At 51.4% G+C, this 25,700-nt stretch overlaps 1 protein-coding gene across 1 annotated transcript; it reads left to right on the top strand.

Moving 5' to 3' along the window:
- Positions 1-203: 203 nt before the first annotated feature.
- ETF1 (eukaryotic translation termination factor 1) lies at positions 204-25,700 on the top strand. The gene is made up of 11 exons (XM_068697880.1): positions 204-342; positions 474-600; positions 12,541-12,716; positions 13,536-13,675; positions 17,612-17,750; positions 18,608-18,798; positions 19,325-19,454; positions 20,222-20,377; positions 20,987-21,051; positions 22,021-22,168; positions 23,588-25,700. The coding sequence occupies exons 2-11, from the start codon at positions 515-517 to the stop codon at positions 23,668-23,670; spliced, it is 1,314 nt and encodes a 437-aa protein (XP_068553981.1). The 5' UTR covers positions 204-342; positions 474-514; the 3' UTR covers positions 23,671-25,700.

Here is a 25,700-nt window from a genome sequence, read left to right on the forward strand (position 1 = left end):
CCCCGGCGCTAATGAAGCGTCCCCTTTAAGCACCCAATTCTCGCGATACCTCCCGCGGAGTCCCTGAGTGGGGGGGGGGTAGCACACCGCGAACTACACCCCCCACAACCCCCCGCGCGGCCGCGCAGCCAATCACCGCCCGCCCCGCGAGCGCGCGCCGCGTCCCTCCCCCCTCCCTCCTTTCCCCCCCCCCTCTCCCGGAAGTGATGTCAGGGCGCCCCCCACGTGAGCCGATTGCAACACATGCGGCGCGGCGAGGGGGAGCGCGAGCAGCCGCGGGCCGACGTCAGCGCCGCCGCCAGCCGCGCGCCGCCGGGGGGGGGAGGGAGGAGCGGGCCTGAGGTGAGCGGGGGGGGAGGGGAGGGGAGGGGAGGGAGGTGTGAGGGGAGGGAGGGAGGGGGGGCTGGTGCGGGAGGGGGGGGGGGGGCCGTGAGGGCCGGGCCGTAACCGCCGCGCGCGTGCCGCCGCCTCAGGCCGCCACAGGAGGAGGAGGAGGAGGAGGAGGAGGGAGAAGATGGCGGACGATCCCAGCGCTGCCGACCGCAACGTGGAGATCTGGAAGATCAAGAAGCTCATCAAGAGCCTGGAGGCGGCCCGCGGGTGCGTCACGGAGGGGTCGGGGGGGTGCGGGGTGGGGGCGCGGGGCCCCTCTCGTCTCCCTCATCCCCCCCCCCCCCCTTCTCCTCCCCCCCTCCCCATCCCATCCCCTCAGCGGCCGGGCCGGGCCCGGCGGGGCAGGCCCCGTGCCCTGAGCCGCTCCCGGCCCCGTTCCTCGCCCTCCTTCCCCGCCCCGGGCCCGCTGCCGGAGCCGCCTGCCCCGGCCAACATGGCGCGGGGCCGCTCGGGGCGCTGCCGGGGCCGCGCTCAGGGGGGGGCCGCACCGAAACGCGGCCCCTCGGCCGCACTGCCCTCCCTGCCCGCGGCTGGTCCCCTCTGGAGAGCGAGCACGGGGCGGCATTTTGTTAAAAACCGCCCTTAACGAGAGGGAAATGGGACGAGAACCCAAGCCGGGCCTCTCCTAACAGATAGATTTTTTTTTTGATCTGGCTCGGGATGTGGCTGTGTGGGGTTGGGGTGTACAGTAAGGGGACGTGGAGCCGGCGCTGCCCTCGCCTGCAGCAGAGTGGACTTTGGCTGCCTGAGCTGCCCGCGCAGCTCTGCCTTCGTGCACTGTGCTCCTGGGGAGGTCCCAGCAGGCACGGGGGGTGTGAGCCGCTCCTGCCACGGTGCTGGGAGGGCTCGGGCAGCTCCAGGCGCCTGCTGCGGCCTGTGGAAACAGCCTGCAGTGCTGAGAGTGGGGTGTAGGTGGGGAATGTTTAGCTAGCATTTTGGCCCTTCCCAATTCAGAACATGGTAGCACGAGGATGTCCGCGTGGAGCAGTGGCTCTTTGTCCATCCCTTCAGGCAGGTGAATGTTGGAGAAGTCAGGGCTGAAACTAAGCAAGAGCTCCTGGAAGGAGTGAGGCAGGAGGGCTGGCAGGGAACAGGCGCGCCCTTTGAGCAGCCTCCTGGGGCAGCCTTGATGTCCCCCCTCTTCCCCAGCTGTGTGCCCTGCCCCAGCTCAGCCTCACAGCGGGGATGCTCCAAGTGCAGTGAGGTGTGTGTAGGGGCGTTAGGGGAGCCCTCAGGGTCCCGATATCTCCTAGGTGCTGTGACACTGCTGCTGCTTTGCTAACCGTGTGTGCTGGTGCTAAACCCCACCTGGCGACAGCTGCTGACGCCAGCACTCCTCACCCTAAGCAGGGTTACGCTGGCTCTTTGTGAATGCCTGGTGTGCTTCCAGGAGGCCCAGCCGAAGCTGTTATTTGGGCCTGGCGAGGGGAAGAGGTGCTGCAGCTCTCAGCAGCGCTGGGCTCCCTGGCACCAGCCCGTGAAACAGGCTTTTCCTGCCGCCGGGAGAGTCGCTTCCCCTTCCTGCCGAGTAGGAAGACCTGTTCTGGGGTGGGTTAGGGGGCAAAGCCTGTAAATAGGGTGGCGTGGAGGGCCGGAGCTCCCTGGTGTCTCCACCTTCCCTTACTCATGTGCTCCTAATAGTGACCCAGCAGCAGTGCCCCAGTTTCAGGCGCTGGCTGTTCCTGCAGTGGATCAAAGGGAAATTGGAGGAGGCCGGAGCTCGGCGTTGAATTCATCCGTGGCACTTGGGGTGCTTTTGCTGTTACCCTGGTGTTTCAGGACAACCTCAGTAAGATCTGTGGGGTATTATCAAAATGTGAAGGAAGCACGAGAGCAAGGGAATGCTTTTATCGTGTCTGAGACAGCTGAGGCAAGTGGCAGCATTGGCCAGAGGTCTAGGGGAGAAGGTTGGAGCTGCAGCTTCACCAGAAACTGAGCAGCTGGAGGTCCACGAGGCTGAGGCTGCTTCTTATATTGTGAGGTAACATCCTAGCCAGAATGCCCGCTGTTACTCGTCACGCTCTGCTTAGGAGAGCTGCACTTCTTATTGGTAGCTGGCCTGCAAGAACCTGGCAAAGCAATTAAAAAACAAACAAAACCAAAACCAAACCAAACCCTTAACCTCCAAACTCTGCTGTCTGTCTCGTTCCCAAAGCAGAGGTATCTCTCGTCTCCTCCCAGAGGTATCTCTCGTCTCCTCCCAGCTCTTCCCAAGCTGGGCTGCGAGCTCTCTGGTGCTGTGGAGTTAATGAGTTGGTCTCTGCGATGTGGCGATAAGGGCAGGGGAGCAGCTGGCGTCTGCAGAACGTGTGAGGGAGAGCAAATGGGGCCCGAGTCCTGTCCGCAAAGGTTAATTGCTGCCAGCACAGAAGTGGAGCAGGGGAAAGGCTGGTGATGAGCAGGCGGTGCCCTTGCGAGGAGCCTGCCCCTGTCGTTCATCCCCCAAGGCTCCAACTGCTCGGGTGCTCATCAGGCATCTCAGCAGCTCCCTTGCAGAAGGGCTCTTCTTTCTGAGCAGCGTGCGGGTGGGTTCTGTCAGGGACTGTGCTCCCGGGTGGCTGTGGCTGTGCTGCTGCCTTTGGATGTTGCAGCAGCTTGAGCAGAAGTGGCATTAGCCACTCTTTTCCCCCTTGCCTTCTGTCTCAGGGCCTTCCTGTTACTGCTGCGTGCAGTTTTCCAGTGTCGCTATGAAATTGACAATCCCTCTTTGTTCCTTTGCAGCTCTGAATAGTTAGCGGGACTGCGGGCAGCCTTTCTGCTAATCTCAGCTGTAAATGCTTGGCAAAATCAAGTACCAGCAACAGCTAGCGGCCTCCTTGCAGGCTTAGGCCTGAGATGGCACCCTGAACAGTGTTCAGAGAGCTTCTCTGAGTCTTGGTGATGAGGGCGCTCCGCTCCAAAACGGTTCAGAAACCCCTCTGCTGGGCACACAGCGAGTTTCTGACCCTGAGAAAGAGCACAGTGGGTACCAGTGCAGGGTGGGAGCCCAGTTATAATGGCAAAACCTTCAGGAGCTCACTGCCTTTAAGACACCTCCTGAGAGGTGTCTGGAGAGGAAGCAAACCAGACAGGTGTCTTTGGAGGCAGAGCCAAATAGAGAGGGAAGGGATTGAGCATCAAAACCTCTCTCCAAATCAGGTATTTTGGAAGGTGAAGGAGCAGGACGCACACAGGCTTCTGAGCAAATTCAAAAACTGGGCCTGAATGGGTGACTTGCGGTAGGTTTAACGGGAGGAAATGCAGTAAGGCAGGAGAGTGGAGAAATAGGAAGAGAAGGGGAAATCTTGGTGTCTCGGAGCCATGGCAAAGTGAGGTCAGGCTGTTTCTCACTAGGGTTTGGATTTTGTCGAGCTGAAACTTCCATCTGCTACATGGGAGAAACCGAATGCAAGGCAAGAAGCCACCAGTAGAGACAGGTGTGAGGATTTATGGGATCTCCTGCAAAATGCAGCACACGCTGGGGCTGTGTGAGTGGCGAGAGCCTGACCTGTGGCTTACCCAAGACCAACTTACCCAGCATATGTTGCAGAAGGCTGTGGGTGCAGCTGGGTTTCCCTCTGTCCACCCAGAGTCTTGCTGGCCCTGGTGGAAGGGCCCAGCTCTGGAACTGGCCTCGAGCTGCTGCTTCCCCACCCTGCAGTGGGAGCCTGCTCGGCTAAAGTTGGTGGTGGGACTGTTCTGGCTGTCCTGGGGTGACTCTGCTTAGGTGCCCGGGCAGGTCAGTGAGATTGAGACCTGCTGGGACGTCCTGGTGGCTCTGGAGAGCAAGGTGAGCCCTGGGCTGTCCTGCTGGTGATGTGCTGGGCATCTCCAGAGGTCCCCTGGGAGGTGACACCAGAGCTGTGAACGCTGTGCCAGCTGCTGGGGGCGGCTGTGCCTGTGTGCATCGCTTAGAGGGTGACTGGGGTGGGTTAGGCATCCTCTGCAGCCTCGTGGTGTTCCTGGCTTCCTTTGGAAGGAAGGAAGGGAGGCAGCAGGCCCCCCTGCCTTCTTGGGGGATCCGTTTGGTGTGGGAGCAGTGTTACACCTGGTACAGAAGCTGGTTCTGCAGAGCTGCAGCTTTCCCCTTAGGGTGAGGTGCAGGATGGAGACCTTGAACCTGGGTGAGCTGTGAGGGGCAGCGCTGTGCAAGCTGCTGCTTGGCTTCCCAGCCTGTGCTGTGCTCAGCAGGCTGCAGTGCTGGTATGTCCTATTAAGGCCTGCAGTCCCATAGCCTCGAGGAGCTCTGCACAGCGAGCCCCCGCCTCGTGCAGGTGTCCCCAGTGGGCTAAAAGTCTGCTGGCATCTGGGCTGGGCCAGTCCCGAGGTAAAAATGGACTTCCCCTTTGTGTGCGAAGGATTCGTGTGGAAAGGACTGGAAGAGGAGTGTCCCTGGTGTGGCTGGGGGGTTGATCTGAACTGGCAGTGAGCTTTCTGCTGTGGCTTTATGGTCCGTCACTAAAACACGGGGTGTTTAGGGAAGAGGTGGTGACACGAGCTGGTACCTGCGCTGAAGTGCTTCCGAGCACTGGTGCTTCTCTGCCCAACCGCCCTCAGGGCGAGGCTCTGAAGAAGAGGGCTGCTGGCTCCCTCTGCTCGCCTGCACTGAGTTGTTCACTTCTGGGCATCCTCACCTGCTGCTCCCCCTGCTCCTGAATTACAGCAGCCATCAGGCAGCGCTGTGTGAGTACGTGCAGGTGGCAGGGAATGGCCTGACCGGAGCGCTGCTACGTGCCAGACAAGCTCAGGTTGGGGTTTTGTAGCCCTGGGTGGCTCGGTGGCCTGGTGCCCTCCCTCACAACGGCGTCAGTCAGTGCTGAGCGGCGTGAGTCATGCGCGGGTCATCCCTCACATCGAGCTAATGAATGAGAACCTGCCTGCTGAAGACAAATGATGTGGTAGGAAATGGGGATGAGCACCTCCAAAGAGGACAGGACAGCCTTTTTTTGGCTTTGTGGCAACTAGATCCCCCCCCCCCGCTGTTGGCTCCTTGTTCCCATGTGGCTGTGAGGCATTAACATCTTAACGAGCAAATCTGGATTTGTTGCTTCAGTCCCCGGGTGTACAGCCTGTACCCAACTGGCCCATTAGCATAATGCAACAAGTCTTTAAACTTGGAGCATTAATAATTGCAGAGGGAGGGGGGAGAGCAGGGGAGCAGAACCAAGCCCGCCGTGAGTCACGGCTGTCAGAAGCGTGGCGATGGCACGCGGTCCCACTCCAGCAGCACAGGGTGAAGTCAGGGACTCCTCCTGCCCCGCAGAGCTGGGGCCTGGGCTGGTGCAGGAGCTGCTCCGGCTGAGGAAGGGAGGAAGCTGGGAGCCTGAGCAGCCGCACGAGCTGGACCCACGGATGAGGGCTCAGTTACCTGCTGCCTGCATCGCCTCGGGACAAGTGACACCTGGCCACGTTCCCTGCTGCCTGCAGAAGGGGAGCTCCGTGACCCTGAGCTTCCTTCGCCTCCTTTCTGTCCCTGGGGAACGGCGCCTGCCGAGCTCAGGAGGCAGACGCTGGCGGCAGGCCAGGAGCTGCAGGGGGAGCACGGCCACCCCGCGGGGAGCTCTCCCTGGCTGCTGGAGCGAGGGCTGCGCTGTGGGAAGCAGCCTCACCTCCCTGGGCTGGGTGCTGGGCTTCGCGGCTGGCATGGCTTCTGGGGGCTTCTCATTTCTGCTTCGGGTCGGTGGGGTAGGGTGAGGGCACAGAGCGTCTTCTCAGGACACTCGTAACATCCCCGCTGAAGCTGTGTGTGGTTGCACAGTGCCTTGTGTGCCATCCCCTGTACTGCTGTGTCCTCTGGCGGATGGGACAGAAGGTTCCTGCCTAGGGCTCCGGGACAGGGCTGTAGCACGAGAGCTTGGTGCTGAGCGGGCCGTGGTGGAGGTAAATGCACAGCCTCATGCTGTGCAGCTCGGCAATGCCCATTTGTGCAGGGCAGAGACACGGGAATTAACCATCTGCAGTGCTCCCGGGGCATCACTGCCTCCAGTCAGTGCTTGTGCTGTGCAGCACTCTGGAAGAAGGAACGACTTGGCCTCCTGGCCCCACAGTCCTTCTCTCGTAACCACACTTACCCCCTGTCCTGTACCCGTTCTGTGCTTCTGAGGTGGCGCCAGGTCCAGGGACATCCTTTACCCACACTTGTGCTTGGGATCCGATCTCCTCCAGATCTTTGTATCCCTCTTTGGATGAGCTGGAAGCAGGGAGGGGCACTTGGGAGCTGTAGTAAGTTATCCTGAATTGCGGCACATGCTGTGGTGAAACGCGGAGTGTCTCTGCGGTGGGAGCTGTGAGGTGTTTGCTGAAATGGTGCGGTAAAACATGCTGCCAACGGCATGGCTTTCAGCTCTCCTTTAAACTTATAGGGGGTCATGGTAGGTCCCGATATCTACTAAGTGGTGTTGGGGGCTCTGTCACATACCCGTGCAGCGCCTGTCCCCTCTGTGCCGTGCTTTGAGACCACGAAACGAACGGGGCAGGTTTTCACCTGTCTGATGGAGACATCACAAAGCTGTTGCTTCTCGAGCAGCAGCTAGACAGATGTGTCATTTGTGCTGGTCAAATGCCTGTGAAACGCAGGCAGTGCAGGCTCTGCGTGAGCTTCCAGGTGATGTTGCCTCCGGAGCGCTGCTACACTGCTGAGATCCCCTGCTCGTGGGCTGGCAGGATTTCCAGGAGGTGTCAGTGCTTCTGCCTCTGCAGCCGGCTGTCGAGATTGGGCATCTCGAGTGAGCTGGTGCCACTTCCTATTTGGAGAGGACTTTGTCTTGTTAAAAGACACAAAGTCTTTAAAGGGCACGTCTGTGAGCTGTTCATGTAGTGCAGCCATACCTGCTGAGCTGTACCAGCCTGTGCACGGAACTTCCTCCTGGCAAGGTCAGCGCTGCTACATGCGAGGCTTTTATGAACAGGGAGTGCCTGGGCCTGTGGTGTGTAAGAGAACCCAAACCAGCGCTTTTGGACTTGCCCACACCAAAGGCCGTGTACTTTTTTTAGTATTGCACTCGACATCTGTGCTCAGACACAGGATCAAAACGAACGAATGAAACCAAACCCAGGCAGTCAGCTCCTCTTCCCTTCCACGCTGCTTGTGTGGGACTGCATTCTCGACGCAGCCCTTGCCGAAGCCCCGTGCGCCTGCTGGGCTCTGGCTGCCCAGAAGTGGGGCTCTCCTGAGGTCTGTGCCCGGCTGTGGCAGGCTCTGCCTGGGGTTACGGGCACATTCCTGGCAGCCATCTCACAGCTGGCCATGGGCATGCAGCGAGGGAGCTGCTCAGGCCCTCACAAAGCTTTGGCAGCCTCAGATGTGTAGGTAGGGGTGATGTGCACCTGGTAAGCTGCAGCCCTGCGGGAGGAGGCCAGGATTTTTGCCTTCCCAAGGTAACGGCGCTTGAAGCAGCGTGGCAGCGGTTACAGGAAGCTTCCTGGCTGCAGCACGTGGGTAAGAGTAGATTACCTGAAAGCTGCCTCACACTCCTGCCAGTTGTATGGGCCTCGTGCTCCCTTGTTCCTGGGAAAGCAAGGTGCTCAGGGAGCTAGCACCTGTAAAATCCTGTAAAATATTCCCATTTTTAGTCGGAGAATGAGTGACCTGCCTTGCCTCTGTACCTCCGGGTCACCCCGGGTGCTGTTAGTGTGAGATGCTTCACTGTGGAACGAGCACGGCTCAGCTGCTGCCTGCCAAGCCTGCCGGGAGCTGCTATTTATACAGCACGCCTCTGGGGTCAGGGCTGTGACTGCTCCTCGCTGCCTGGGGTCGCCCTCCTCTGCCAGGTCGGTGCCTGCTGCCTCTGGAGCTCTGGTGGCCTTTCAGGTGGCCGTTCTACTGCGGTGACGCTGTGTGGGATGGTGGCAACTCTTGGAAAGCCACTAAGCCAGCTTGTAGTGTCCCTGAAGGTGCAAGGACCCGCTCAGCTGTCTGTCACCTGGTGGAAGCGCAGACACCGGAGCCCTGCAGCTGAAGGTGGCCACCTGGAGCAGGAGGCTTGGCTGCAGCAGAAGCCATCCAGGATGTGTCTCCAGCAGCTTGTCTCCAGCACGATGTGCTGCTCGCTCCTGCCTTCTGTTGTGGAGGCTTCTTCGGGCTGAACAACAAAACGCAAACGCAGCGAGCGCTGCTCCTGGTGCCAGACGTGGTGTGAGACTGGGCACAGCAGCGTGGCTGGGTGAAGCCTGTGAGATCCCTCCGGGGCAGAGCCTGGTGTGTGCTGCTCTTAGCCTGAAGCACCGCAGCTGCTGGAAGGTGCCGAGACAGCTTGGTAAGAGCAGGAGGGAGTGAGAGCAAGCCTTGTGCGTGCCCAGGCACCTGTTTGCAGGAACCTTCGCTTTCTGGGGACTAGGTTAGTAGCGATGCAGCACCTCACCGCTGTGATAATCTGTTAATGTTTGCTTTTAGGCCTCTCTGTGACTGGGAACACCGTTTGTTTTGTCGTACAGTTATCTGAAATCCAAACTGTACTAGCACAGAGGTTTCAGTACCAGAACAGGCTGTCCTCTCCACAAAGCTCACTTTGCAAGAACTTGCTGTCTTAGGAGAACAAAGCCCACTTGCTTTTGCCTCCCTCCTACCCCCAAACAGCTCTGGTGGGTTTTAGGAGCCAAGTTGGAGGTCCCCCTAGGATGGTTTAGGAGCAAAGGCAGAGCTTCGATCTCCAGCACAGACCATCAGACAAGATACCTGATGTTGGTAGCTTCCAGGCCACGCTAAATCTGAGCTAATTGCCAATTACTGGCAGGGCTGGCACGGTGTGATCAGTAACCATAGCACCCAGCAGGGAAGTGCTTCTACCTCCCCAGGGGCTGGTGCTCCGTGCACCCCCTCCCTGTGTCTCTGCAGCCCGCAGCAGGTGCCCTTGGTGCCTCGTTGTTCTGCCCTCCAGTCCCACGAGCATGGCACATCTTGTGCTGTCCTGCGGACGAGGATGCCGGGTTGTTACACAGCAAACGCCTCGATGCACATATCTACGTTATGGAGGAGCTATCTGGCTGCTGTGCTGGCGCTCCTGAGCCCAGAATAAGGACAGCAACTGCCTGGCTTAGTTCAGCCTGAAAGCATTAGCTTCCAGCTGATCTCGTGTAATTTGTCTTGGGGGCGCTGAAACGTGGTGGAGCCTCTTGGCAGTGCTGGAAATCCTGTGCCTCCGAAAAGCCTTGGCACTCCTGAGCATGGGATCCTGCTGCGCCGACCATAACCAGGAATGCTTCGGGCCCCCTGCCTGCAGGAGCACCGGGGGTGATGGGGGAAGAAGCAAGCTCGTTGCACGTTCGATCCTGAGCTGCCAGTGTGAGCACTTCCCTTAATCCAGACGGATAATTAATTGCTCCCTGTAGCCATTCTGTGATGAAGCTCTGCCTGGCGGTGTGCTGGCTGCAGGTTCGGGGCTGGCAGCAGCCCTCCAGGTGGCAAACGTCCCATGTGCTTCATGTGGGGCCGAGCCGCTTGCCTTTAGGGCTGCACCTTGCCAAGGCCCCTTTGTGGAGGCTGCAGCCAGCACCGTGATCTCCTGTATGGCATTCCCAGAGGAAAGGTGCTCTGAAATGCTCGGCTCATCCAGCAGCTGTGCAGGAGGATGTGCAGAAATCCTTCTGTTCTTGTTGAGGCATTGTGCAAAGCCTGATAGGAAACCTCCTCACTGTTTTGCTGTGCAGAGTACTTTTTTTTTTTTTTCCCCAAGCATTTTTGAGCTGTAGCTCTCTGCGATTCCCTGCTATGTGTTGTCTCACTGCGGGGCTTACAGCAGACAGAGCCACAGTTTTCAGAGCTGAGCACCCTGCAGTAAGGTCACGCTGAGGTACAAGCTCTCTTTGGAAGGGGAAAGCTGCTCGTTTGGGGTAGGTTGCTGTGGTCCCTGCTGCGTGAGGCAGTTCTGCGGCCCCCTGCGTGCACACCCACTTCAGCTGGCCTCTGCCTGGTCTCAGCCTCTCTGGCCATGCGCTTGCTTGGTGCGCAGATCCCTGCCATGCCTTTGTGTGAGGCCGAGGGAGCAGGGCAGGGAGCAGTGGGTGCTCTTCCTTCAGTTAGTGGCTGCCCCACAAGCTGCTCGCGTGGGGGGGTTGGCAGCAGCAGCGGTGTGCGGGCTGGGGCTGTCCCCGGGGGAGGATCCGGGGGGTTTGTGAAGTTCCCGGTGTGACTTGCAGCAGTCTGGCTGACATCTGTGGCTGCCTTCTGATGAGGTGCTGTGTGTGACACCAGGTAACAGCGCTGCACCTAGCGCTGTGCCCCTGTCACTGTGGGGTTTCTGGAGCAGCGGGACATAACACGAGGCCAGGGGCCAGGATTTGGGGGCGGCTGGCACTTAAGGCATCTTGATGAGTGCTTTGGTGCTGGAGAGTGGGTCCTGGCTGCTGTTCCCCCCTGCTGTACCCCTGAGTACTCCTGTACCTCCCTGTCTGCTCTCTCCCAGTTCGGTCACTCCAACAGAGAAGCGTTGCAGGAGACCTGATGCTATCAGGAGAGCCACGAGGGGCACGAGGGTCCCATCTCCTGCCTGCCGCATCGCTAGGAGTACCCCTTAGCTCCTGCAGGTGGGCAGCAGCCGTGGAGCTTTCTGATCTCTGGAAGCTGGAGAATCTCCTTTCAGAGGAAGAACCGAGCTGTGCGAGCTTGCCTCGAGTGCTGCTTTCAGAGGAGTCGGGAAGAGTCGCTTTCATTCTGGTCGGCCTCTTGCTCAAAGGAGCCTGCTGGGACCGGGAGGCCATTACACGTCCCCTAAGGCCTGTGCCATTCACCGAGGCAGCTCGCGGCTTTAATTGAGTGGTACACGGAGTATTCTTGGCTGGTGTGACCTGCAAGTCTGCCGTAGCTGTCAGCATGGCTCAGAGCTCCTTCGGGGAATAATGCGTGCAAGTGTCTCTTTACGACTGTCTCGATTAGCGTGTGTGGGGATCTTGGATATTAAAACCAATTAGTTGTCTGGAAGGTCAGGGACATATTTGACCCAGCATCTGTTTCAACTTGGCCTGAATTGAAGATCTTTGGAAGAGGGCTGTGTAACTTCTGTAAAGAGGCTAATGAAGTGATGCTTTTTAAAGCACTTCCCTGCTGCCTCCCTAGCCCAAACGCTTCGGGAGGCTGCTGGCGCGTGGCAGCCTGACGAGGCAGCGGGCAGGTGCTGCCTTACAGTGGCTTGTGCTACCGAAAGGTTTGTGTAAGAGCTTAAATCTTTTGTGGCTGATGAGCGTGTTGTCGGTGATCTGACTCAGAACCCTGAGTGCAGCTTTTGCCCTTGAGAGGGCTGGAGGGCGTGATGAGGCATTCGATTTGTATGCTGTGACTAAATGTGCAGTATGAGGTCTGGGCTACGCTGAGATGATGCAGCAGCACTTCAGGCATCCAGGATACTTCCCCAGCAAATGGGAGTTACTTGCTGGAAGGCCGACGGGACTTCCCTCGCTTCCATTTGGGCTTTGGATGCAGTTGGCCCACGAGGCGCTCTCGGGGATTAAGACCTCTGCAGGATTCCTCCCAAAGCCCTAGGAAAAACTAATACCAACCTTCTTTCATTTAGCTTAAGGCAGCTCTGTGATTTGTGGGGTCTTATCTCCTGCCTCTGTGCCTGGGCTTGGTGCTTCTGAACTAGCAGTCACGTACTTCAGCGCTTTATTTAAAGCAGCTGCCAGAGTCAGTGAGTTTCATGTGAAGCAGGGCTAGCAGGAAGGCAGAAAAGTAGAAGATTGCAACAAAATGACCCTTCCAGTTCGGTTTTTGGTATTAATCTGAGGAGAGCAATGTGTTAAAACAACTCTGGGGCTGGCTGGTGCTCCAGCTGTCTGAGAACAAATGCAGTGGGCTTTGAAACGTCCTTAAAGTATGTGGCTGCATTGTTTTAAACAACCTCAACTGGGGGCTGCTTACATGCCTTTTAGCTGGCAGCCCCTAGCCTGTAACTATGTTCCTTGCTCCCCAAGTAGAATCCCAAGTTAAACAAGCAGCATTTGGAGGGCTTGCTTGGTAGTGAGCTGCAAATCCTCTGAAGAGACTCTTTATTTTATATAGTTCTCCCATTATTGTCCAGCAGAAGGGGAATGACACCAATAGCAGTGGGTCAAAGCTTTCCTGGAGGTGGGGTGGAATGTGGGGCAGGAGGGAGGAGACGGGTCTGGAACGTGGTATGAATGCTGAACATTGCTTTGACTGGTGCCTGCTCACAACCCCTCTTCTTCCCTTCTCAGCAATGGTACCAGCATGATATCGTTGATCATTCCCCCCAAAGACCAGATCTCGCGAGTGGCAAAAATGTTAGCGGATGAGTTTGGCACTGCCTCCAACATCAAGTCTCGAGTGAATCGCCTTTCAGTACTGGGAGCCATCACGTCTGTACAACAAAGACTCAAACTCTATAACAAAGGTAACTTCTAGCTTGTGTGGGTGCTGGCAGACTTCCCTTACTTGGAAGCACTCTTAAGTTCCCGTGTTGTGCTCTGTTCTGCTAATCAAATCTGTTGGCCTGTGCTGCTTTGCTCTGGTGTTCCAGGTACGTTGCCTCTGGGTGGTTACTGTAGGGGTGGCCCCTGGGACTAGAGTAGGAGGAGGGGCCTGCTCTTTGGTAAGTGGGATAACTTGGCCCTTAGCAGTGCTGACTCTTTGAAACCTGTCCAGCCTTAAGAGCTGGTCTGCTCTAATTCCCTTGCGTTAAACCAGTGGGTTTTCATCCAGCAGAAATGTAGGCATGCAGCAATGAAGCCTCCATAGCTCTGGGAGGAAGTAGAGCCAGCCCATCTAAAATAAGCACTGGAAAGGGCTTGTCACTCTTATCTTTACGCTGACAAGTGGCCTTCACTGAGATGGTCAGTGTATACAGTGCTGTATGAGAAATAGGAAAGCTTCACAGGGATGTTCAGCTGTTCTCAGGGCTCTAGGAGTTTGGAAGCTCCTGGGTTGAACAAACAAGTACACGTTTCTGGAGTGCTGCTCGGAGTCCTTCCTTCAGTGCTGTCCAAGGTTACTTTTCTGCCACTGCCCTGAGCTGTTCAGTGTAGGTGCAGTAAATGAGTTTGTTTTCTGCTGTGGAGATCTGGGAAGAAATGAAGGGGGGAAAATTAAGGTAAAAATCTTGGGAACTTCAAATTCAATTCTGTCTTAAGTCTCCTGGCTAGATGGTTAGTTTTTGATGGTTATGGCTTGCAGTCTTTCATAGTGATCTAAAATTGCATTGTATCCTTTATAGTACCTCCAAATGGTCTGGTTGTTTACTGTGGAACAATTGTGACAGAAGAAGGAAAAGAGAAGAAGGTCAACATCGACTTTGAACCTTTCAAACCAATCAATACATCGTTGTATTTGTGTGACAACAAATTCCACACAGAGGTAAGAAGTTTCCTGTTGTCAGCCGGCCTTGCAGTAATGGAAATAAAAGCACTTTGCTGGACTCACTGAAACAATCCTTGGTGTGCCTGAGCCCGCAGACTCCGTAACAGCAGGCTCTAATTCAGCCTGAATGGCTGGCTTGTGACTGGCTAATATTCAAAAATGTGTGATATTTGGTGAAAGGAATTGACATATTGTCTAGCTCCTGGTACAGCTGCCTTTATGGCCCAGCAAGCAGCTGCTCAGTTTGTTACCCATGGACACGAGCTTTTCCCTGTAATTGGAGGCAATGTTTTTTTCTTCTTAACGCTAGAGGCCCATAGATCTTATTCCAAGCCAGGCCTTAAAGTAAAGCCAAGATAATATTAGTGCTGCCAGTCTTGGTATCGGATGTGTTACCTGAGCCCCTTGATGGAGCACTGGCATGCACTTGATCTATCTGGGGTGAGATGGGGTTATATTCATCTGGCATCTACTTGCCTTAGTGAAATGGCTGGTTTGAGGCATGTGTTGATGTGGATCGCAGTGAGCTTAACTTCATGAAGTCAGTTTGTGTGTACATGTATGTCTGCTTTGGCTCTGCACTGGCAGAGGTCTCAGTATCTCTAGGAGACTGATTGCATTTCGTGTCCATGATGTTCACCGCAGTGTGTGGACGGAGGCGTAATGCTTCGTTATCAAACCCAGCTGACATGGACTTGACAGGGCCTTCAGTGATGTGGTCTGCTTGGTTGGTTGGGTTTTTGGAGGCCTGATCCCTGGCTGTGTTTCAAAGGACAGGAGCACAGGCAGGAGGGGGTTGTTTGCCTCACAGCTGTGAGGTACGTCCCTGTGCTTCTCCTCTCCCCACTGAGGGTGAAATCCCAACGTGTCTTTGACCTAGCAGAAGTATCAAAACCAGGTACAACTCATGAAGGTTCTGCTGAGCCTGTGTCCATAGGTCGCTGAAACCAGGAGGTAAGCAGGGGAATTCAGGAGAGAGTCAGAGGTGGAAAGTCAAGGGAGCCATTTGTCCCTGCAGTTGTTGGCAGTGGGTGGGTGGAGGTAGGCTGCCTTCTGCCCTATCAGCAAAGGGATTAATTCAGTCTTGGCTGCAGCCCCTGCCTCGGGGCATTGATTCAATACAAAAAAAGTAGCTGCTGCCCAGTGGGCTGTCCCTGGGAGGCAGCTGTAAATACTCTGCTGGTGTGCAGCCTTGCTCTGCAAGGCAGTGCCAGTAACTTGAGAGGAACTTGTGGTAACTGACACTGCTGATGACGTGATTACTGCCAGCACCTTTCTGCAGGGGCTCTTTGCTCTCCTGTGCCTCTGGAACATGTGCTCGTTTCATGTGGTATTGTCTGCACTGCAGAATCAACTCTAGCTGTAAAAGCAATGAGTGATGTTAGCACTGGAATTCTGATGTGGTTGACGAGCTCTGCTCTTAACCTAGGGGTTCCCAACACCCAGCTGGAACTTGAGAGACTGGTGTCTGGCTGAGTACCCAGCAGATGCCTTGTGAGAACCTGTCAAGGAGCAGAAAAAGGACATGATCTTCAATGTTAGGCTGAGGTGGAGAAAGGGAGCTCAGCCCAGGCTGAAGGAAGAGAAATAAAAGCACCAGTCCCTTCTTTGTGCTTGATAGGTCAAAAGGTGGAATTGCTGACAGAACTAATGAAGGGGAAATTGGGGGATTACTGACCATTGGATACTTCATGAGGAGTAAGAGGGAATCGAGAACATCAGAGCTGTAGTCATTTGCTGCCTGGCAAGAGTATCTGATAAGATTTCCTCTAGATATTTTATTGCCTGTGTGAAACTGAAGTAACTTCCCAAGAGGGATATGAACCCTGATGTATTTCTGAAGAGTAGGATTTACAATGACTTATTTTGATACCTTGGCTGCAGCATTCATTCCAGTCACACGATTTGCTTGGCTCCGTCCCAGTTAAATAGATTGCAATGTAATATGCCACTTCCTCCTCTCATTCATCCCACTGCTGAGGAATTAATACAGAATATTTACTTTGGCCAGAAGATTCCATTAAACCTTAGTGTCTCTGTTTCTTTTAAGCTTGAAACCCATAGACTTGGTTGTGTGGATTTTGGATAAAGATGACTGTTTTTTATTCTTGCCATTCAGCCCAGTAATCAAGCTGGCATGCGTGCAGGCAGTTAAGAGTCCAGTGGAGTAAATCATCACCATCACTCTTGCCGTATTAAAGTAGTGACTTGAAACCATCTGGAACTTGATAAGTTCTCTGTCCTGCTAATGTATTTTTGCTAGCCTGGATATAACGTCAGGAAAAGGAATCCTGCTATGCTGGTTTTTGGGCACGTAGAAGTGAGCAGTATGTGTGTGCTGGATGTGCCTACCAGCCTGTGCTGCCTTTAGGAGGGAACTGTAGCTGACAGGCTCCTTCCAAAAAGGAGCAGAAAGGTGAAGTACCCACAGGTGTCCCACACCACCAGAACTGGGGCTGAGCAGGAAATTGGACAGAAGGAACTTGGAAGCCTTGATACCAGGCAGTCCTTCAGTCGTCAGTCAGATTACAGGATGAATTTTGCTCCTTTGTTTAAAGAGAAGAAACTTGCTGGACAACTTAATTTTTCCAACAAATGCTGTGGCTGCCTTCTTTATATCTGGTTATTCACGTGACAGTTAACTGCTGCTGTTACTTAATTCTGCTTTGTAAGGCTGAATCTTTGAAACATCTTCTGGAGGCATTTCATCGTCCTGCCTTTGGGAATTCCTGGGGTCTCTGACTCTAGCAGAAGGGAGCTTGTGCTGGTTGGTGGGTTGGAAGGCAGGCTGTATTGGTGCTCTGTATAAAGCTGATTGACACATAGCCCAAGCAGTTAACTCTGTGGGTTCAGCTTTCCTGGCTGGAATGCCAGGAGAATTCCTCTTCCAGTTTTGCTAGCTGGAGAGGTGATGCAGCCTTGTGGAGGTGTGGGATCCCATTCACCTAACGCTTTCAGAGCCACTCTTTAGGATTTTGCTGTTATACCTGCATGTGACATGTGATGAGCTGGTAATGCTGTGAAAATGGTTCCCAAACTTGAACACCGGTTTCCTTTCAGGTCCTGGCAGCACTGTTTGTAGCTATCAGAGGTAGTCCTGACAAAGCACAAATAGAGGTGGGGCAGAGAATGGGCTGAGAGCAGCCCTGAGGAGAAGGACCTGGGGGTGTTGGTGGAGGAGAAGCTAAACAGGAGCTGGCAACGTGCACGTGCAGCCTGGAATGCAGTTGGCTTTTGGGGCTGCACCAAAAGCAGCGTGGCCAGCAGGGCAAGGAAGCCCTGCCTTCAGCTCTGGGGCCCGCAGCACAGGAAGGACACTGATATGCTAGAATGGGTCCAGAGGAGACCACGAAGGTGATCAGAGGGCTGGAGCACCTCTTCTGTGAGAGGCAGAGAGAGCTGGGGCTCTTCAGCCTGCAGAAGGCTCCATGGTGACCTTATAACAACTTCTGATACCTTAAGGAAGTTGACAGAAAACATGGGGAGGGACTCCATTAGGGAGTGCAGTGATAGGACAAGGAGTAATGGCTTAAAACTGAAAAAAAAAATAGATTTAGATTAGACATTAGGAAGAAATTCTTTAATATAAGCATGGTGAGGCCCTGGCACAGGCTGCCCAGAGAAGCTGTGGATGCCCCATCCCTGGAGGTGCTCAAGGCCAGGTTGGATGGGGCTTTGGGCATCCTGGGCTAGTGGGAGGTGCCCAGGTCCCCACGGCAAGGAGGCTGGAATTGGGTGATCTTTAAGGTTCCTTTCAACCCAAGCCATTGCATGATTCTGTGACTCCTCGATCTGCAATTCTTTGTCTAGTTTATTTGTAAAAATCACCGTGGAACTGAACTTTATTGAAGTATAATGTGCCTGCTAGGCTTTTGAACCAGGGTCCTGGATAAACTGGTGCTTGCTGCTGACAACTCTTGTTTTCTGTTCCAGGCTCTTACAGCGCTGCTCTCTGATGACAGCAAGTTTGGCTTTATTGTAATAGATGGTAGCGGTGCCCTCTTTGGAACTCTTCAAGGAAACACAAGAGAAGTCTTGCACAAATTCACTGTGGATCTTCCAAAGAAGCATGGTAATGCACTAGTATATCTCTGAACTATTTGGTATCTCTAAACTATTTGTAGCCAAATACTGTGGGGTGGGATGTGAGGGCAGAAGCAGGGAACTTAGCCTGTGAGTGTGTAGCTGGACGCCATTCTGTGTGCCCTTGAAGTCTGACAGCAAAGCCTCTAGTCGGAGCCTTCTATCAAAATTAATAAATCACAGTAACATGGTTGGTTTATTGTGTTTATTTCTTGGTGCATCTGGCCCTTTACTTGGCTTTGAGGCAGTCTTCACTAAAGATTACTAGCAGAAGTAATAACACCTGCATCTCAGGGTGTTGCATCCAACTGGGAAAAACAAAACCTGTTCCTTGCAAGCAGTAAAGAAGTGTAATGGAGCAAGCAGAGCTCTACAGGACACCGCAATATAGTGGAACTAGTGAGCCACTAATGAATTGAGTGTCTGTCAGCTACCTCCTGGCTTGCCATCCTTCTCTGTAGACTAGGCTGGGACAAAACGAAATAAACATCTTCAGTAAGTTTCTGTAGCAGAGAGCACTGGGAAGCATTGCATCAGCAAGAAAGGTATAGGAGGCAGTGTAATAAAGGAAATAGCTTTTAACAGAGGTACAGGATATAAAGTGTGCAGATGTTCAAAAAAATCCTGCTTTGGGATATGTGGAGAAAAATCCTCGTGTGAATGAAAACTCCTTTCACTTGCTGTTCCAGCTGAATACCCCAAGCTCAGCTGGAAGCAAACTAATTCTGAAGGCTGCACCTGCCCTTCAGTTCACTTATTCTGGGCCCACTGGGGACCATGTACTAACAACCTTCCCCAAATTAAACAACTTCCAAATTACTACCTCCCCTTTCTTGTTTTGTAAAGGTAGAGGAGGTCAGTCTGCCTTGCGTTTCGCTCGTTTGAGAATGGAAAAACGACACAACTATGTAAGGAAGGTAGCGGAGACGGCTGTGCAACTGTTCATTTCTGGTGACAAGGTGAACGTGGCTGGTCTCGTTTTAGCTGGATCAGCAGACTTCAAAACTGAATTAAGTCAATCTGACATGTTCGACCAGGTGAGTGGCCTTTTCCGAGCAAAGCTCAAATGTTTAATCTGTCGGTAGTAACACCGTAATACTAGCTGCATCTCTGGAGACATGTAACCTTGGTGTCTTAAGTGATTTGACCAAAATGAAAAATCTTTTGTATCCTAAAGAAGTCTTTCTTTCCTAAAGACACCCTACAGATGCCTTTATTTCTTAATAAAGGAGGTAAGATCTCCTTTTCTTAGTAACAGTGCTAAAAGAAATCTGTTCTCCCTGGTTTGGAACTGATGTTCGTGTTCTTTGTGTTCCCAAATCTAAAGTAGAAGCCTTATGGGAATTAAGCTCGACTAAATCTGATCTCTATAGCACTGCTGCCTGAAAACTGTGCTTCAGTATTAAGTATTCAGAGGTCCCTCTGACTCAACAACCACTGCTTAAAAGTGAACAAAATAGACTAATGCCCTGACTCTTGCCGGGTACTTATTCAAGAGGCATTATGAAGTAGTTTTGTTATAATAGAGCTGTCACAGACTTTTTTTGTCTCTTTCTTGTTTAGCGGTTGCAATCCAAAGTGCTCAAACTAGTTGACATTTCCTATGGAGGAGAAAATGGATTCAATCAAGCAATTGAATTGTCAACTGAGGTCCTCTCCAATGTGAAATTCATTCAAGAGAAGAAACTAATAGGTATCTGACTACATGTTTAGCCTTCTCCTGAGCCAAGTATGCTTCATTGAATAATCTGGTCTTGATTTAGACCTCCTGATAATGCCTGCGTGTGCTAGCTCAGCCCTGCAATGCTGTCTGTGTTGGGCAGAGCACAGTTCTCCAAACATCTTCTGAAATGCTGCAGGACTGAATGACGCTTTCAGTGTTTGCTCTGTTGCTTTTTTTCCCCTCTGAGCTCCTCTGATCTCCTGTTTATCCTTCCTTCCTTTCTTCAGAGGTACCCTTAGTTTCAGGCCTTCTGGTAACAATGGGGTGGGAGGGGGGAAAATCTTTTTTTTTTTTTTTTTGCATCTCAGCATGATAAGAATTAAGGCTTATTTTGTTTTTAAGATGGCAGTCAAAATGATCCCATGGTTGACTGTCAGCAGATGCATGCTTTTGGTCTGAAAGTACAGGAGGGCAACAGCAGCAGTAGCTACCTTACTCTGGAGAGAACAAAGTTATGTAGTGTCTGCTGGTGGGTTAGTCCCATGGAGTGTTTCATAACTAAGGGAAGCCTTTAAATGGAGCGAACTTCCTGACAGGGCAGGGCTTGGTAGAGCTGACTTACTGGTGATGAATCTTCTAAGTACATGCTTCGACATGCTATCAGATACCTTGCCTTCCTTCGGCAGTACCATTTGCTTCTTTTCTGGTCTCTTCTTGCTTTTGTATCAGGCGTGTTAAAAATGTATGTGGCTTGATCTTTGTGCGTGACAATCTGTTTCTTTGTATCCTGGCTACAGGACGATACTTCGATGAAATCAGTCAGGACACGGGGAAGTACTGTTTCGGCGTTGAAGATACACTAAAAGCTTTGGAAATGGGAGCAGTAGAGATACTGATAGTCTATGAAAACCTGGATATAATGAGATACGTTCTGCACTGCCAAGGCACGGAGGGTAGGTAGCACTTCTGTGAGACCGAAAGATCTGTGAGGGGTTTAACACCTAAGCCACCTTCCTTGGATAGGCTGTGCTGGAGGAACTCCTCAAGGTGATCTTTAAGGAACTGACCAAGGGGATGTTGTGTAGGCAGATTCATAGCTTGCAGCTTCCCAGCTGCTCTGGGGAATAAGTCTGAAGCTAGCAAGCTTCCACCATGGAGGAGAATTACAGTGAGGGGTGCTAATGTCACAACACTGGCATCAAGTTTGCCTTTTGCTTGTGTAAGTATAAATGTGATACCAGTGCGCTGTAAAGGAGAAACTGACTTGAGCCCTATGGCCTGAAACAAAATTTACATGAGCTGTGTATAATCAGTAAGCCTATGGCAGGACCTCTGCTTTTTTTTTTTTTTTTTTTTCTGTGGTATGGTGGTTCTGTGTTTTTGGCACTATATGCTGCTGGTGTGCCCTGTTGAGTTTTCCACAGAGCATGCACTAGGACGGAAGGCAGTGTCAGTGACCAAGCCTTCTGTGTTGTAATGGCTCCGTCTTCAGGCTCCTGCTATTTTTAACCTGTTTCTGATAGCTTCATCCAACCTAATATTTTTTTTCCCTCTCTTCTCAGAAGAGAAGATCCTGTATTTGACACCTGAGCAGGAGAAGGATAAGTCCCACTTCACAGATAAAGAGGTATTTCAGCTTTGGGGCCGGTACATTTATTCTCAGTGTACTAGTGCAGTACTGTGAATGTCTGAGCTTAGTTTGTCACGAGCACATGAGCCCGATGACCTTTCTGGCACCCAGAGGAGACTTTGAGAGGGTAGTCTGTGGCTCCTCCTGTTCTCCTTCAATCTAACCCCTGGATTCTAGCCTTGTTTTGTTCCAATCTTTCATGTTGCCAATTCAGAGGTGGTGGAAATGAGCTGAGGTGACAGGCAGGACAGCATATTTGACCACCTTTATCCATCCACCAAAAGAGTTAAATCTGTCCCTTGCAAAAGGGATTGTCATCTCTGTATTGCCTTAGGTCTGCCAGGGCAGCCGTTCACAGCTGCTTTTCCTCCTTTTGGGGTAATTGCCAATTCCTTCTGTGCACAGAAGGTTTACAATGTTATCTGCAGTGATGTAGTGTTTCTATGCCAATAATCACTTGACCTTCTACTTACAAAACTCTGCTTTTTGCCTCCGTATTTGCAAAGATCAGTATTTCCCAGAGTAAACAGTGCCTGGTTAGAATAATACCTATGGACTGTTTGCAGGGTAAAAAGTAAATCAGCCAAACAGTGAAAATGTAAGAGTGCAGCCTGAGGCGACAGTTGAATGGAAGAATAAATCAGACATTTTCTCTCTGACTTCCACACTGGCTTCTGTAGTATAGAGGCCAAAACAAGGCTGTCAGAACTTAATTTCTTAGCACCAGGAGTCCTGTGCTTGTGCCAGCACACTTGCCAGTTGTGTCAGCGGTGTCTACCACCTGGACCCTGGCAAGTGTGCCGGACTGCTGGAGCCTGTGGAGCATTAATGCAGGTGTCTGGGGACAGAAAAGATACTGTTGATGTTTAAGCCAAGGACAGCTTGTAGTAGGAGTGTTCTCTGTAGTTAATGTGCGATGAGCTTAATATTGTGGCTTTTTTCCCCCCCTCTCAAACATCTGCAAAGACTGGCCAAGAACATGAACTGATAGAAAGCATGCCCCTTCTGGAGTGGTTCGCAAACAACTACAAGAAATTTGGAGCAACATTGGAAATTGTTACAGATAAATCACAGGAAGGATCTCAATTTGTGAAAGGATTTGGAGGAATCGGAGGTAAACTGCAGAAGAAAAGTGTTGTGGTTTGTCTTTTTTTGTAATAGTTTGATAATCCGGTGCCAAGACAAAGCAGATGAGTCCTATTCCTACTAGCCATTATACTAGTGTAAGAAACTATCATGTTCAGCAGGGGTGTTCAGGTGAATTAATTCCACATTCAGCACGATGATGCTGCATGTGAGGCAGCTGTTACTTTCAGACTGTGTTCCTTGCGTCCTTTTGTCCTTCATAGTGCACAGAGGGTGGACTGTCTGTATTTCCAGCTGCTGAATTTCAGGTGTGAACTGCTTCACTCTAACTACAGATGTTTTGTGGAAGATCATGCCCTGCTATGTAGAAATGGTGCATGACAAACAGCAGCTGGATTTTTGAAGCACTGGGCTATGTTACTTGTCTCTCAGAACTTCTCTATATTTTGCTCTCCAGTCTTAAGCTTCTTTTCAAAACAGTATTATTGGCCCAACTTTGTGGAGAGGCAGAGGTTCTGTAATCATTTGGTTCCTCTGTTAAACTCAACAACCAGTTTAGCCTTTAATTCAGCAGAGGTGCAGGTAGTTAATGGGCTTCAGCCTGGCAAAATCAGTAGCAGGGTAGAGCAAAAACACCTGCCAGAGACTGTGCCCTCCCCAGACTAGCAATTCTAGCACAATGCATTACTGATATGCTAAATGCTGCCACTTGCTGTGTGTAGGCTGATGGATGTAGAGACAAATGTAAAGAGGAATTTCCAGGGGACAAAGAGTGCTACTTGGGAAGAAACAAGTTTGAATAGTCAGGCTGCGTATGGAGCAATGTGTTTGTGAGCTTTAAAGTTTATAATTTCAGAGGTCCTTCTCGTCCTGCCAGATCCAGGCTCTTTGCACGGTGGCTTGGTGTTTGCTACCATGCTCCCGTCCCTGCACTTTGAATAGAATTTACCTAAGTAAACATTTCCAGGGATAAAGGCATCCCAGAGACCTGGCTTGGTGCGTGGGGTAGGAAGAGTCCAGGAAGACAGCCAGTGAGTATAGCTTACTGTAAAAGTTGCTTCAGTACCAACTGCCTGCTGAATTTAACTGATAGGCTTCAGTCTGAGCAGTTGTATTAGAACAAATTACCTGTTACTGACCTTTCTTGGAGATACTGTCCTAGAATAGGCTCAGCTTTGCCAGAAGAAAGCTGGTCTAGGCTGGGCAGGTAGGAGTTTCTTCCTTCAGACAAATTATATCAGGCTGAGACGCGGATGTGGCATTGTCACTATAGCTGTGCGTTTGCTGCCAGCCATCAGCTGGAGCCTGTCTGGGAGCACAAATGCAGAGTTACCTTCTGAAAACTCAGCTGAGAAACTCTCGATGTGCAGACAGGGCTCAGTAAACTGCTTAATGCCTCTCTAGCTCTTTGCGTTTTGAAGAAGCTGAAGTGTGTTGTTTTTACCAGGTATCTTGCGGTACCGAGTGGACTTCCAGGGAATGGAATACCAAGGAGGAGATGATGAATTTTTTGACCTTGATGACTACTAGGTAGTCGACCTGGGTCCGGCAAAACGTGCCTCGCCCCTCCAGCATCCAACCCAAGGAGCAAACTCATGGTGGAAAACACAACAGATCCCTGCCTTAGAATTGGAACATTTCCAGAACTCGATCCACAAACATTGGATTTAAAAAAGCAAAACCCTACACTTTGATTTGTCATAGTGTCAGTACAGCAGCAAACTACTAAGTTCCTATATGCCACTTTGGACTAATTTAAAAAGAATCCCAGTTTTTACTTTTACTCAATGGTGAAATTGGTTGCTCTTGTATTTTATGAAAATGATTTTTTTAACCTTCATGATGCATTAACTGCTGTAAACCTCTTCCTTCAAAAATTAATAGAAGTAAGATCCTACTGGTTTGTTTCTTTTTACTTTGATTGGAGAAATCAATTGCTGCATTTTGCAGCAATGTGACCCATTTACATGGCACTCTCAGCTTAGACTGCAGAAGAAGAAATGTAACGAAATTGGAGCCATTCATTCTCTTCAAAAGAATGAGAAAGCACTTACCTAGAGTGCTAGCTTATAAGGTGTGGCTTGCAAATTCAGATGGTTTGGGGAGGCTTACCAGCCAAATGTGCTTTAATCTATTTGCAGAAGCACTGCTCTTACAAACTAGGAAATGCACTTCATTGATTGCGATGAAAATGCTGCTGAAGTCTTGGGTTTAATTGGATTTGAGCAGTGCAGCCTTCAGTTTTTTTCAGTGTTGACAAAAATAAACATACAATTTAAGTGAAGTAAGGTACATTTTGTTTTGTTCCTCAGTCTTTTTTTTTTCTTTTTTTGCTTTAGGACTGCGTAAGGTTTCCTTGATTATGTGAATTTGATTGAACCCACAGTTCTTCAGTGGAAGCGGGTATTTTTTATAGGAATAATTAGTAAGTGGAGCCCTTGACTGAAACCTTAGTACTGGTGCATTTGGAGCCCTTGATACTGATGTGTTGAACGTTAGCACAACCCACGGGGATGTCCATCTCCCAGCACTAAGGAAGTCTGTTGTCGTGGCTCACAATTATCCTGTAAATCTGATGCTGAACTCTAAGGCACCCTTAATGGGTCAAAACTTCTGGTTGCATCAAGACTCAAAGTTTTTTGTCATGCCCGCTATATAGAATGCGTTTCAACCTACTAGAAATGGCTAAGGGTTTTTCAGATGGTCTTGCAGGCGGAGGATGAACTTAGCACTGGCACGAGGTAACACACAAGTCTTGCTTCTTTTCAGGGTTATTGGGTTCTCCGATGGGCGCTTTGACATCTTAGTGCCCGGGAGTCCTGGTCTTTGCTGGCTCATCACTCCGGGTGCATCAGTCAAAAGCAGCCACTGTTGCTCGTTGCATACCTGTCCATTTTTTTCCAATAATCCTGTTTCACTTGAATGGAGGTGGAGCTTGTCTTAACCTTCTGCCACGCTGTTCTTTGAGGTCCAAAATTACTGTCATTGTGAGCAATACAAATTGTAACCCTGGTTTATAACCTGGCAGATGGCTTTGCTGTCGTTTTCACATCAAAGCTGGAATCTCTCACGGAAGGTGTGACTGGGTCTGCCGCAGATGTGCACAAACCCAGGTTTGAGCATGTTTGCGGTCTTCAAAGCGGTATGTTCTGGATTTTGCCATTGTAAATGGGTCTAATGTGACATGACAAGACCAGAAAAATTGGATGTAAATTTACATTTTTGAATATACTGCTTGTTGTTTCACATGATACATTAGGGTATGCAGCTCCTTTTTGTAGTTTTTATTTTTACTATTTAAGTTTGGAAATGATGCCAAATTTTTGTATTTCTTTAATCAATGTGTTCTCTTCAGTGATATATATTGCATTATATATTGATGTGTATATCAATATATACTGATATGTATTACACTTACACATACAAACACGTTAAACGGGGGTGAAAAATCCTAGCCTTTGCATACTATATAGCCTCTGCAGAGAGATCCCAAGCAGTGATATCTTGGTGTTGTGATGTACAGAAATGGAGAAGAGTATTAAACCATATTTAAGAATATA

The sequence above is a fragment of the Anas acuta genome, chromosome 14 (assembly GCF_963932015.1).
Source record: "Anas acuta chromosome 14, bAnaAcu1.1, whole genome shotgun sequence".
In the NCBI taxonomy this organism is placed as follows: domain Eukaryota; kingdom Metazoa; phylum Chordata; class Aves; order Anseriformes; family Anatidae; genus Anas; species Anas acuta.

Bases quoted from the DNA above. Each gene is read 5' to 3' on its own strand.
- ETF1 (XM_068697880.1), top strand. From the start codon at position 515: ATGGCGGACGATCCCAGCGCTGCCGACCGCAACGTGGAGATCTGGAAG. The intron at 17,751-18,607 runs GTAATGCACTAG...TGTTTTGTAAAG, and splicing joins GGATCTTCCAAAGAAGCATG to GTAGAGGAGGTCAGTCTGCC. The intron at 19,455-20,221 runs GTATCTGACTAC...TCCTGGCTACAG, and splicing joins TCAAGAGAAGAAACTAATAG to GACGATACTTCGATGAAATC.